Below are 15,051 nucleotides of genomic sequence, written 5' to 3'. Positions count from 1 at the left end.
CCATTACACATCCTCCATCCCATAGTCCCGTGCCCATATACCCGTCATACATATCCTCCATCCCATAGTACAGTGCCCATATACCCATCACACATCCTCCATCCCATAGTCAACCATTATGACATCATAGTGAGCGGCGGGGCTTGCAACCTATGATGACATCAGCGTCGCCATGGCAACCATTATGACATCATAATGAGGGGTGGGGCTTGATACACACACACTTTTTCCCCATTATGTTGATAGGGGCAAAATTGTTTGGTGAATTGGAACGCGTGGGGTTAAAATTTTGCCTCACAACATAGCCTAGGACATTCTCGGGGTCCAGACGTGTGACTGTGCCAAATTTTGTGGCTGTAGCTGCGACAGTGCGGATGCCAATCCCGGACATACACACATACATACATACACACACTTGAGCTTTATATATTAGATAAAATGAATCAACCTGCACAGTAAAACTATAAAAATTTGGTAAATACTAACCTGGAGAAATATATTTCCAGCAGTGGCGTACCGCCAATGGTGACAGACCACACTGCCGCTATGGGGCTGGCACCAGGCCCCCCGCCTGACATCATACTTTCAACTGTATCAGCATCCAGGTCTTGGATGCCGATACAATTGAAAACAGTGGTGGGAGAGGGAGCTGTCATCTGACACTCCCTCTTCCATCATTCTTCCTGTGTGTCTGAGCTCTGTGATGTGTCAGCACAGAGGACAGTGCAGAGGGTCAGAAGATGCACTTCAGAGACCAGAGCAGGGGGAATGGGGAGAGGTGAGTATCTATTTTTAATGTGGGGCAAATAATAGTGTATGGAGGACTATGGGGCCCATTATAATGTATGGAGGACTATATGGGGCCCATAATAATTTATGGAGGACTATATGGGACCCCTAATACTGTATATGGGACTACATGTGGCTTGTAATAATGTATGGAGGACTACGTGGGACTTATAATAATGTATGTAGGACTATGTGGGGCCCATAATAATGTATGGAGGACTATATTGGGCTCATAATAACAAAAGGAGGACTTCTTGTGACCTATGTGGGGCCTATAATACTGTATGAAGGACTATGTGGTGCCAACTATTATACTGTATGAAGGACTAAGTGGGGCCCATAATACTGTATACAGGACTGTCTGGGGCACATAATACTGTATGGAGGACTATCTGGGGCCCATTATACTGTTTGGAGGAATATGTGGGCCCATTATACTGTATGGGTGAATATGTGTGGCCTATTATACTGTCTGGAGGTCTATATGGGACAATTATACTATTTAGAGGGCTAAGCAGGAGCCATTATACTACATGGAGGGCTATGTTCGGGCCATTATACTATTTGGAAGGCAATGTGTGGGCCATTATACTGTTTGGAGTACTATGTGACTGCCATTTTACTGTTTGCAGGACTATATGGGGCCGTTATACTGTATGAAGGACTATGTGAAGGAGCCAGTATACTGTTTGTAGTTCTATGTGAAGGGGCCGTTATAATGTTTGCAGGTCAATGTAGGAGGATAATTATACTGTTTGCAGGTGTATGTGGGGGGCCATTATACTGTTTGTAGTACTATATGGGGTACCATTATACTGCTTGCAAGACTAGGTGGGGGTCATTATACTGTATGTAGGGCTGTGTGGGGCCCATAATACTGTATGGAGGACTGTCTGGGGCCCATAATACTTTATGGAGGACTATCGGGGGTCCATTATACTGTATGGAGTATTATTTGGGGCCCATTATACTGCTTGGATGAATATGTGGAGTCCATTATACTGTATGGAGGAATGTTTGGGGCTCATAATGCTGTATGGAGGAATATATGGAGCTCATTATACTGTCTGGAGGGCTATGTGGGGGCATTATACTGTTTGCAGGTCTGTGTGAAGGGGCTGTTATACTGTTTGCAGTACTATGTGGTGGCTTTTATACTGTTTGCAGGGCTATGTGGGGGGCCATTATACTGTTTGGAAGTTTGTCTGGGCCATTATACTATATGCATGCAATTATGTAGTGTGAAGGTTTTTGTGAGGTCCATCATGCTGTGTAGAGGGCTGCATAAAAATTTACATGTAAAATCCGTGTCATGATTTCACTTCTTAAAAGTGCACACAATGGGGGAGATATTTAAAAACTGTCTAATGGCAAAACTGGCATGGTTGCCAATAGCAACCAGTCAAAGCTCAGCTTTCACTACTAAATACTAATTGTAACAAAATATTCACATTTAAACACTTGAATGTTAAGATTTTTTGGTTCCATTGAACTTGTAAAGATTTTTTTTGGCCGTCTCTGTATAGGGCCAGCTACTTACACTGACCTACAAAGCTGTATATAATCTGTCTCCCTTTTACATCTATGAACTAATCTCCCGATATCCCCCACTATGTAATCTCTGGTCATCCCAAGACCTCCTTCTCTCCTTCACACTCATACGTTCCTCATCCAGAGTATCCTCCATTCTCTGGAATTCTGTGCCCCAACACATGCGGTTACCACCTACACTCCGACCTTTCATACGGAATTTAAAAACAGAACAGCTTACAGCCTGCAATGACCCCGCTGCCACCTCACCAACACCAGAGCTGCTGCAGCCCTCGAACTTACTGTCTCCTTCACCTGTAGAATATAAGGCTGCCAGGGTAGGTTCCTCTCCCCTCTGTACATTTCTGACACTACTAGTTTGTTCGTTGTAATAGCTATTTGTGTATTGTATGTTTCTCCTTCTCACGTACAGCACCATGGAATCAATGCTCTAAAAATAAATAATAATAATATGCTGTTTGGCGGGCTGGTTGGGGGACATTATACTGTTTGGAGGGTTAGTGGGGGCCATTATACAGCATGGATGGTTATGTTGGGGCCATCGTACTGAGTGGAGGAGTGTGGGGGCCATTATATTGTATGGAGGCCCATTATACTGAATGGAGGTCTGCATGGCGATCACAATTGGAGCATCATACTGTGTTGCGGTCAACTTTGCTGAGGGATGTTTGACCGGGAGGGCGGTACAGTAGAGTCACCATAGTGTGTGCATGGAGGGTACTGTGGACGAATTCCTTGTGGGCTTATCATACTGTGTTTCAGGGGGAGACTTGTTGCCATCTTTATTGTTACAATGAAAGTGCATTCTAGGGGCTTCAATAGGAGAAAAAATTACTTTGTAGGGCTGCTAAGTTGTGAGATATGCTCTTTTGTAACCCCGCCAAATACAGTATAATTTTATTTTTGTTTAGGGCATCCCCAATTAGAACTTCTATTAAGGGGCCCCATAATTTATGTATGCCCCCAAAAAGTAGACTGGTGAGACCCACAAAACAATGTTTTTACCCAGAGTGTCCCCATGTAATAAACAACAAGACACATAATTTAACCACATTTAAACACTTTTTTCTTTTAATGTGTGAAGGTCAGACAAAGCGAAAGGGGCGTGCACAGCACGTAAGTATCAAAATCACCGATAAGGCCCAATTGGCCATAAGAACAGGTACAAATCAATATGCCCAGCCTTTATACATACAAAACTCTTATGGTATAACAAATTGACCGCCGCTGTGACTTAAATACCAAAAATCACATATCAATCAAAACACAGAGAACAAATAAAAGGTACGGGAGGGAGGGCGGTACAGCGCAGCTTCCCGGTACCACTGCTGTGAGGAGAGAGACAGGAAGAGACTGGGACCTCATTTATAAAGGGGGCACAAAGGGAGGAGGAAACGGGGAAAGTTGCCATCATGACAAACAGGAAGGGAGGAGATAAGGAGAAGCAGGGAACATTGGGACACAAATTTTAACCCTTTGTAACGGGTCACACTAGTCAGGTGGCATACAATAAAAGATTGAAGTGCCCATCAGAATTACTATTTTTTTCACCACACTTGGCATCTGTTTCCTGTTTTCCAGCACATTCTATGCTAAAACGAATAGTATCCTCCAAAAACTACAACTTGTCCCCTAAAATACAAGCTCTCATATAGTTATGTCAATGGAAAAAGAATAAAGCTATAGCTCTTGGAAGAAGCAGAGGAAAACATGAAAGATCAAATATGGAAATTGGCCTTGGTGGAAAGGGTTACAAGGGTATTCTCAAATGTGTCATAAAAGGGATGGATAGTAAACAGTTGCACCAGGTCCATTTGCCTGGGAGAGGTACAAAAGTCTCATTGCGACATGAGGACACTCCAGTATTATAGTTTTTACTATGTAAAATACCCTTTTATAAACTTTGTAGTGCTGAGAAACTTCAAGTTACGCGCCTCAGATTGCCCATTTGATAATGTTATAGTATTCAGACTGAAATCATGTGGTTTATGATTCGTTAAGGTTTCTAATAGGCTTGACAGCGCGCTGGAGAGATTAAATGCCGATAAGAAAGTATCTGTGTGCTGCCGGTCCATCACACACCATGAGGTAATTGTACAAAAACACTTCCTCCTGGCCACTCGGTGCAGAAGGCTTAGCTGATGGTGCTTGCAGAAGCATGTAGGCTGTCAGAAGAAAGTTGACTCCAGGTGCGCTTTTGGAATCTCCCACAATTTGGGGCCTATTTGGTTTAGCAGGAACTTTATGAGATCCTCTGGCAAACCAATCAACAATGCAGAGGCAGTTGCGACCATTTGGCATGCCCTTTTCTAACCATTTAAAAGGTGTCCAGTGTAAATGTGCAGGCTCATACCAGAGAGCACAAAAACACAGCAAAAAGGCAGAGATGCTTACCTGCCCAGGCTTCCAAACAAATGCACTATCAGGGTGTAGTGGACCCATATAGTTAAAATGGCGGAAACACAGGTGCAAGAATATCGATGAGACAACCGCTCACAGCCTACCAATCCATGGAGGGGGCGTTTGCTTGATATATTAATGCACAATGAAGACTTGTATGCAGCGCTGATCACACAATGGTAATGCACAGCATCCAGGCTAACAGCCTATTAGTTACGCCCATACTATTAGATCAGGCGGGCTGCCCAGCGCTATCAAAATGCATCCCATGTAGACAGACACCGTAGTTTACAAGACCGAATGGGCCCAACTGTACCTTGAAAAGTAAAGTGCCAAAAAACACATATAAAAAAAAATGTGATGTATTACCGTATATACTCATGTATAAGCCGAGATTTTCAGCCCATTTTTTTGGGCTGAAAGTCCCCCTCTTGACTTATACACGAGTCATATACATGGGGGTCAGCGGGGGAGGGGGGGCGGGGGTGTCACAGATCATACTCACCCGTCCTGGCACTCTCTGCAGCCCCCTCGCTTCTCCACTGTCTCCCTTCCTGCCTTCAGTGGTCACATGGTACAGCTCATTAAACTCATTAATATGCGCATATTCAGGAGTGGTAATGAGCAGTATCACATGACCACTGAAGGCAGGAAGGGAGACAGTGGAGAAGCGAGGCTGCAGAGATGTTCCAGGACGGGTGAGGATAGTGATATTCACCTGTCCTCGTTCCCACACTGCTCACCGCCGTCTGCTGCTTCCTGTGTCCATGATGTTTAGCCAGCAGGGGGTGCGGTGACGTGGTTAGTGCGCGCCGCGCCCTCTGCTGGCTGAACAGTCACTGACAGAGGACACGCAGACAGTGGTGAGCAGCGATTGACCCTAGACAGGTGAATATCACAGGTGCCGGGTCATAAGCAGGAGAGGTGAGTATGGCATTTTTTTTGCAGCAGCAGCATATGGGGGCATAATCTATGGAGCAGCATATGGGGGCATATTCTATGGAGGAGCATATGGGGGCATAATCTATGAAGCAGCATATGGGGGCATAATCTATGGAGCAGCATATGGGGGCATAATCTATGGAGCAGCATATAGGGGCATAGTCTATGGGGCAGCATATGGGGGCATAATCTATGGAGCAGCATATGGGGCATATTCTATGGGGCAGCATATGGGGGCATAGTCTATGGGGCAGCATATGGGGGCATAATCTATGGAGCAGCATATGGGGCATATTCTATGGAGCAGCATATGGGGGCATATTCTATGGGGCATTTTATGGGGGCATAATCTATGGAGCATCTTATGGGGCCATAATCTATGGAGCATCTTTTGGGGCCATAATCTATGGAGCATCTTATGGAGCCATAACCTTTATGGAGCATTATATGGGGCATATTATTCTATGAAGCATCTTATGGGGCCATTATTAACCTTTGTGCAGCATTATATGGGGTGTATTTTGTGTGGAGCATTATATGGGGCTCCTGATTCAATATGGATATTCAAAAACATTTAACCTACTGATGTCTCAATTAATTTTACTTTTATTGGCATCTATTTTTATTTTTGAAATTTAGCAGTAGCTGCTGCATTTTCCACCCTAGGCTTATACACAAATCAATAAGTTTTCCCAGTTTTTTGTGGCAAAATTAGGGGGGTCGGCTTATGCTCGGGTCAGCTTATACACGAGTATATATGGTAGCTAATATTGTAGCTAAAATACGCAAGCTCGTAACCCACGTCACGGGTCCTCACGCTTACGAGTCCTAACACTAAAGGGAAATAGCACCAAAAGAGGACTTGAAAATCCTCCAAAAATTCAAAAACACAGCAAAAAGCCAGAGATGCTTGCCTGCCCTGGCCTCCAAACAAATGCACTATCAGGGTGCAGTAGACCCATATAGTTAAGATGGCGGCAACACAGGTGCAAGAATACCGATGAGACAACCACTCTCAGCCTACCAATCCATGGAGGGGGCGGTTGCTTGGTATATAAATGCACAATGAAGACTTGTATGCACACCCAAAGCAAAAGCCAATGTGGCTGTCAAGAAAGCCGCAATTCCCCTAAGAAAAAAAAAACCTCAAGGAATGGAAATGGTTGTCCATGAACTGAAGACAAGCATGGATCTTACTATACTGGTAAAGCCTACAAGCCCTAAGTCTAGAGGCGGAAAGGAAAGAGTGGTTGGAGAAAGGAGCAGGGTGTGGTTTCGCAAAGATTTTTGACAGCTAATAGTGTCAGCAGTCAGGAGGAATACTGAAGCTGTCTAAGGGAGGATAATGTGGCGATTGTATTCTTGACCCAAATAATTGGAAATATTAATGACTAGCTATGAACCCGTTCTATGCCCGGGTGGCGAGCATTTATATTGGTATATGGTCTCCATCCTGGTACGTGCTGCTCCCAACCTGCACCCCTATTCTGTCATGTGCTGCTGCCATCTTGCGCCCTTATTCTGTAATATTTATCAATATATGTGTACTATATACTTGCATGTGTATATATAGTCCAAATTTTTTTTTAAGACAGACTGGAGGCACTGTGTGGCGCAGAAATCTTGTGTTTTTCAAATGGGGGTGAATTGTGGGTGTCTGTTACATATTTAAATAAATCAGTGATGTGAGCATAGGGAGCATGGGGCCCCGGGTGACATTTTGGTGCCGGAATCAGCACCTGCGCAGACTGCACTGTCCAGCGCCATTATCTTGAAGACACTGGTATTGCCACGGGTTCTCGCCGTGATGTCAGGAGAGGGCGGGATTGTGGCGCCGGAATCGGCGCCTACGCAGTCCGTGCTTTCCGGCGCCATTTTCTTGAAGACACCCTGCAGTGTGTCTTCATTAAAATGGCACCGGAAACCGCGGACTGCACAGGCGCCGATTCCGAGGCCACAACCCGCCCTCTCCTGACATCACGTCGAGACCCTGCAGCAATACAGGATCAGTAAGTAGTTGTGCTGGAGACTGCAGTATGCGTTCAGTGCTTACGCATACCACGATCTCCTGGGCCACACTCCTCATCCCCGGATGCGTTACTCTGTGGGGTCCAGACTGCGCAGGTGTGTCGCGCTTGTGCAGTCTATAAAGGCTTCGGACAGAGTGACGCTCCTAGTATTGTATTATAGATGGTGATGGGAATATGATTCTTTCTGCTTGCAATGTGGTGTATGCTGTGCCCAGCAATAGGGTGTGGTTGCCCTTAAAGAAATGTTCGTAAATGAAATAAAGCATTCCTGATTCAGCTTGTTGACTATTATAGTTTGCTTCACATGCCGCCTCTGGTTGATGTAATCTGGCTGCCTGCCTGATATTCATAAGTCTGCTTCTTTTACGTCAGAAGCTGCTGGCCGGAATGAAATGATGCTACTTATCAAAAATATTCTCCATGATCTTATAATCATTTCCTTTTATGTTTGTCTTTTATCAAATAATTTTATTGGATCTTAAAATGTGGGTAATATGTAAAGCTTAATATGGAGTCTTGCCACAACGAAGCGGATATGTTTCCTTGCAATCCATTCAAATTGTAATGAAGATCTTGCCACCTTTAAGCATTTTATAGTACCATCCTCTCCCTGTTACTTGGAAGTGAAATTGTTTATTGTAAAATAGATTTCAGGTATTGTGGCTAAAGAAGGCATTTGACATCCAATTCTGATGTCCGCTAGGTTCAGTGTTGTCATCGAGACCTTTTGAAGATTTTGAGCAAATACAATACTAAGTGCTTGGCAGCACCGCCAATCAGATAATGAACCCACCGCACTCATAGAAGACAAGTACTAACTCATTAACTTCCCCCTCCATTGGATATGCCATAATGACTGACAGATGCAAGTCTCACCTCTGAAAGCCCAACGTTCTTGAGAACATGGCCCTGTCTTGTGCTATCATGAATGTACTGTAGGTTGGCCCCATTGGCGCATGCCTCCATTTACTTCTATTAGAGTACTGAAAACAGCTGGGCAGGCATTTTTGTGGATATGCCATGAATATTTCACATCAAAATACCCCGTTAAATAGAACCTGCCACTTGCCATAAATGTGTATTTTTTCACCTGGTGTAGCTGCAGCTGTTTCCTCTGAATATTGCATAATATTTGTTCCTGTACCTATTTATTTCTGAGATTTAGCTCCTTCTTTCCTGAATGTTTGTTTAGTCTTTTAATCCAAATGGACGTGATCCTCAATTATACTCCCAGAGAGGAGATGAGGACCTGACCAATATCTCAGCAGTGGAAAGGTGCAGAAAAAAAAAAATTATGAAGATTCGGGAGAACAGCTGCATGTCTGCCAGGTGAAAAAAAATGTTGAAAAATAAAAGCATCACTTACCAATCCTTTTTAAAATGGACAGTCCTTTATTTGTCAATTCATCGGGACCTCCATATGCCCGTCTGACTCTTCTATCTGGACCCGTAGAAGCTGAAGACGAACACGAAACGGCCATAGTCCACAATCTGTCCTGCACCCTGAATTCCCCTGCATATTATATGGATGTCCCGATAAATTGACAAATAAAGGACTGTCCATTTTAAAAAGGATTGGTGAGTGCCACTCTTTCTTTTTCTACCAGTGACTGTTACATTTTACTTTCGAGCTTGCACCACGATCTTCTTTAATTTGTTGCAAAAACCTATGAAAAGGGACAAAATTGTATACGTGTGACAGGTCATTGTCTGATCCCTCAGCTCTCCTTGTTGTTATAGATTTATAGCAAGTGACCGGTACTATTAAAGGTGTATTTCAATCTTAAATATTCGTGGCATAGCTACAAGAACACCTGCTCAGCTATTTTCAGGACTCTAATAAAAGTAAATTGAGACCTTCACCAATGGACCAACCTCCATTTACAGTAACCTTTTGTTGAGGTTGGTCTTTCAGAGTTGAAACAATAGATATGCCGTAACTATCTTGAATTGAAATATCCCTTTTAAGAAAACATTGTAAATAGAATACATATTTAAGACATTATGAGAAATAAGTGGATCAGGATAATGAAACAAGAAAATAACATTGGTTTCTTTTATTTCAGATTGATCAAGATGGCTAAAAGCTTTTGGATTCACTTTGCATTAATCTCCTTCTTTCTCATAATCACGGTAACTTCTAAGAAAGGGGGAAAAAGTAAAGGTGGTGGCTGGAGTTCTGGAACCAACCGAAATCCAAGTAACCCAGGCAACACTGGAAGCAATTGGAACCCAAGTCATACAGGCAACACTGGAGGCAATTGGAACCCAAGTAACCCAGGCAACACTGGAGGCAATTGGAACCCAAGTCGTACAGGCAACACTGGAGGCAATTGGAATCCCCAATACCCAGCCAATCCAGGGAGCAATTGGAATACTGGTGGCAACTGGGGAAATAACTATAATCCAGGAGGAAGCAATTATAATAAGCAGTTTAAGCCTCCTAAAACTAAGACCAACATGAAAATGGTGGCCGCAGGAGCTGCTGCAGGAGTAGTTGGAGGTTATATGTTGGGCAGCGCAGTTAGCAACATGAGGTATAACTTTGACAATGATAGGGACTATCGTTATTACAACAGCTACCAAAACCAAATGCCCAGGCAGGTTTTCAGACCAATGTACCAAGAAAATACATATGTTCCCCAAGAGAGATTTGTCACTGACTGCTACAACATGTCCATGACCGAATATGTGATGAAGCCAAATGAGGCGAAGAATGTCTCTGAAATAGACCAAACTGAATTCAGTGTGAAGAGCAGCGTCATCCGGCAATTGTGCGTTACCGAATACAAGAGGGGAAATGAATATTATAGTGGTTATAATGGCTATCCCGACTCTGGGATGAATCTCCTCTGTAGCCCAAGTCTCATCCTCCTCATCACACTTTTGGTATACTTTGTGGTGGAATGATGGGAGAAGTGAATGTTCACTAGTGGAAAAGGCTTCTGTACATATAGATGAAATCAGTACAGATCCCGCATCGCTGCTTAATCCAATATTCTTTCTTCTGATTCCCTGTATCATTGCTACGTTATGGAATCCCTTTACAACATATGCTGTGTCCTATATTAGTGTACACATCACACATCAGAGCTGTACAATAATTTTAATAAGAAGCAATCTGTCAGTCTTGCTTGGATACAGGTCTTAACCGCCATGTTAGTAACATGAACTTTTTTTATTATTATTATTATCATTGTAAAGAAAAAACTGCCTTCACTGTATGTTAGTTTTTATGCTTTTTTGTATGTTTTCTCTTTTATTGTTCATCCACCCGGGTCACTTTTTTTCTTGCATGGTTACTTCATTCATGTCTAACACCCATTGATCAGTTAATCAGTGACATTATACACATGAGCTCTGTATATAGTGTGTAATGTACACAGGGGACCGGTAGACATTGATGCCAATACCATATTGAGTTTCTTTACTCTTACTATGAAAGTTCTTTTAGTGGTTTTTGTCATGAGGAGCAGTCGTTTAGTAAGAAACAAAGGGCTGTCATGAAATCTCTGCAGCATAATGGACTGTAAAGATATCTCCAAGTGGTAAAAAGATGGACTGTAGGTGAACCAAATAAAGTATCATTGACTGACCGGCCATAAAATATTCAATTCTGAGCTCATTACAACATGTTATTACAAAAAATAGGAACTCTCCGTGTCCTTTAGTCACCAAAATTGTCACCCATGATGTAGGACATTTTACTGTAAGGTGGCCATACATATTGGACTGAAGTAGAAAAAAAAAGATCATTTCAACAAAAAAGATCAATTCTTGGGTGAAATATAACATTGTTTTCTCCAATGATGAACTCTGTCTTGTAAGAATTCTTCCGATAGGTTTAGCTGCCTGATGTCGAACTATCTGTAGTCGTCTTATAAGAAGTCGCCCATGTTTAAGTTTTTTTACTTTCTTGAAAGAACGGTAAGAAAATGTTTTCAGAGGGTTCCCAGAAGGATCGTTTTCCCTTCAACCGGTGTCATTGACCAAGTATGGCCTGTGTGAATGACTAACAGCCAATGTGGACTAAAACGTGCATGACATTGATCGCTCACCAGAAGACCAGGCGCGTAACTACAATAGGTGCCGGGGTTGCAATCGCACCCGAGCTCTAAAGCCTAAGGGGCCCAAAAAGTTCCATTGGCTTATATGAGAAGACCAATACTAAAACAGACTTTGGAGCTTTTGCATTGGGGCCCATGAGCTTCAAGTCACAACAACGGCAGATCACCATTCACTCAACAGTTTGTCAACCTTCTTCAGCCTTAGGCTCCATCAGATATGTTGGCTACATTGGCTTCCTCCTCCTTTTTTGGTTTTTGGCAGCTGACCTTTCCAATTAACCTCCTATCAATAAGGGGTTGATAAACATTAGAAACGTAATGTTTACATGCCCAATATTAACATCTTTTTCCTTATTTAGGGTGATTTTTGTGAGGTGTTGGCCATCCTAAACCCAGTCAACAAAAAACCTGACCACATTAAAGGACCTCTATCAGCCTTATATTGTAGCTGACTGTTATCAAGAGGTTCAAAAATGTTGCATAAAGCACCACATTGTCCTTAAAGGGAATCTGTCAGCAGGTTTTGCTATGCAATCTGACCTCTCCATGAGGTAGGGACAGATACCCCGATTCTAACGATGTATCGCTTAGTTTACTGGGTGCAGTAGTTATGATAGTCACTGTTTTCTCTGTTGCAGATCTAGCAGAGCTCAGTTGTTGAGCTGTGTACACCACAGCTTTCTGTGTACATTGTATAGTGACAGACAGCTGCTAATCAGTGCTTCGGCAGGGTTGGACTAGGAGGCATGAGGACAGTTGTCCTGTCGTGATAATCTCCTGCTGATAAAACACTGATTGTTTTGAAACAGAAACACACAGCCCAAATAAGTGACACATCACTGTAATCAAGGTGCTCTCAGATTACATAGCAAAATCCTGGTGACAGATTTCCTTTAATTTATACAATTTTACACTTTTGTCAATGTAGCACAAAAACGATATCACACCTATTTGTAAACCTCTGAAAATGTACGGGAAATACCAGTGCATGTTATAAATCTGTATCCCATGAGAGGTTGCTTCGGTTTACGCTATTGGACACCCGGTTTCACATCCACATTTTTAAAGTCCCAATATGAAAGTCCAACTTAGCCTTCAAGGCGACATACTTTTTACAATTCGGAGGTCCTGCATAGCGCTAAACTGGCTTACAATTAAGTAAAATAGGTCTCTGACTTTGGTAATGCATTCCAATGAGGATAATTCTGGGCCATGAAGTTAATCAGTGTAGAAATTGCTTACAGGGTACTTCACTGCTACATTTGTAACACTTTCATAGCTATGTCTAGACTAAAACATTAGGCGCAAATAAGTATAGATGTGACACAAAGTATACATATTCCGTACCTATGTGGACATTCAGTACGATGCATAATTCGTATATGTATCCAGAGTGTGGGCGTTAGCACTGCCGATATCATACAGACATAAGAACCAGAGGCCCAAACAGTGAAGCAGGCGCTGCATTTGTGGATGTATACAATCGCTTAGTACGGGGCTGATGCCACTGATGTGAGCACGACTGCTCATCTAGACATCCGAGGTGATCGCCTGCAGGGCATTGACAGCAGTAAGACCACGTCTTGTAGATGCTTGTCTCATGAGCTGTGATGGTCTCCAGATTTTGTACATGTTGGGGTACCTTTACACCACAGAATTCAGTCTGGGCATTAGAAAGGGTAAAATACCCTGTAAAAATCCATAGCATTAATTGACATGCTTAAAAGGACTCTGTCAGCACAGAATGACTGTTCAAACCAAGCGCTCGGTGCTTCCAGTCATTTACATACACCTTCCCACCTGCTTGGTCTCCATCCAGAGAACTGTGGAGAGGGAAAGCAAGCAGTTGGGGAGGTGTAGTTAAATGATTGGCCCTGCCGTGAATCACCGAGCGGTGGGACTTAGTTTAAAAGGTCATTCTTTGCGGACAGAGTCCCTTGTTGTGCACCCTTGGAGTAACCAAACAGTTCAGTTCCACCTACTTTTTTTTCCAACTATCTCCACCCTCCTCTGCTTCCTGTGAAGCCAGGTTCCTCTGCTTCCTGTGAAGCCAGGTTCCTCTGCTTCCTGTGAAGCCAAGTTTGCCAATCAAAACATAGGGTGAGAAATCAGATGGAAAACAAGTAGGTGAGAAGATGTGCTGAAGTTCTCTGTCATGACAAGGGTGCACTGCGCCCAGTTTGAACAGTTATTTCTTTAAAATCTGCACTGCTGTTCAATTTCCATTTGTAGATTATTTTTTATTTGCAGCACTTGAGTATGATTTTGTAAAATCTCATTCACTTTGCAGCAAAGATATTACATTGTTGACTTCTCTCCTGCAAATCAGGATAGAAAATCACTCGAGTATTCACCCCGTGTGAACATACCCCTATGGATCAGGCACTCATGATGGCAGTGCAGTTCGCATCCAGGTTTGTCTGCAGATTGTACAGCGTCAGTATGGGTATTTATACAGGCATTTGCCACAGTGTTCCTTCTTATGTTTAAAGCAATGTATTGAACTGTGTTCTTGTATCCTCGGAGAACGTCTCTCACCTCATATATCCTGCGTTCTGTTTCGCACGTTGTATGGAATGGTTTATAATAAACTACTGTGGATCATACTGGGTCGGTTGTCACATTTATCTAGGACAAATGATTACATAGAAAGCCACTGAAATCCTCTTACAGAAGTCACTGTACATGTCCCTTAGCTAGCCAAAGCGTCTTAATGGTCAGGTATGACAGAAGCCATTAGTGTTATTGAATGCAAGGAAGAAGCACTATGCACCTGCTCAAAACTAAATATTATGACTTTACCCTATCAGGTAGTTAATAGATTGATATTGAACTGAAAAGGACTAATTTATGTGAGATTCTATGAGGAAAACTGCTTAATACAATTAAAGAAGTTCTCCTCCCATCAAGGTTTTATCCTTAATATAATATATTGCAGTCATCACATTATATAGCTCTGTGTACTTACAATTACTCATTTTGCCTTTCTACTGTCATGATCCACACCGGGTGTTTCCTGCCTCTCCTTTTCCCAGTCTGGTCATTCAGGGGTTAAGTTTTCTCTGCCTCGTTCTGGTGTCAGGTTGGCTATTTATCTGCGCTGATTCCTGCAGGCAGTTTCAGTTATATTTCCTGCCTGCGGCTTGTGTAGCTGACTCTGGAGAACCCCTGGTTTGTCCTGCTGCACTTAGCTGACTTTGCTTGTGTCTCTGTGCCCTTGTGTGTTTGGATTTCCCAGTACCCGACTCTAATTTGGCTCTGATCTGCTTCTG

The 15,051-nt window shown here is 42.9% G+C and overlaps 1 protein-coding gene across 2 annotated transcripts in view; it reads left to right on the top strand.

Annotated features, from left to right (window-relative positions):
- The window catches only part of PRNP (prion protein (Kanno blood group)), a 33,383-nt gene extending 18,998 nt beyond the window's left edge, over positions 1-14,385 (top strand). For both annotated transcript variants that reach the window (XM_073559506.1, XM_073559507.1), the window contains exon 2: positions 9,779-14,385. In XM_073559506.1, the coding sequence (XP_073415607.1) occupies positions 9,789-10,622 (834 nt within the window). In that variant the 5' untranslated portion in view covers positions 9,779-9,788 and the 3' untranslated portion in view covers positions 10,623-14,385. The remainder of the gene's footprint in view (positions 1-9,778) is intronic.
- Positions 14,386-15,051: the final 666 nt, after the last annotated feature.

Source organism: Dendrobates tinctorius, unplaced genomic scaffold, assembly GCF_039654945.1.
Source record: "Dendrobates tinctorius isolate UK_male_01 unplaced genomic scaffold, ASM3965494v1 ptg000272l, whole genome shotgun sequence".
Classification (NCBI taxonomy): domain Eukaryota; kingdom Metazoa; phylum Chordata; class Amphibia; order Anura; family Dendrobatidae; genus Dendrobates; species Dendrobates tinctorius.
Note: the sequence above shows the minus strand (reverse complement) of the source record. Positions and strands in the feature narration are given on the sequence as shown.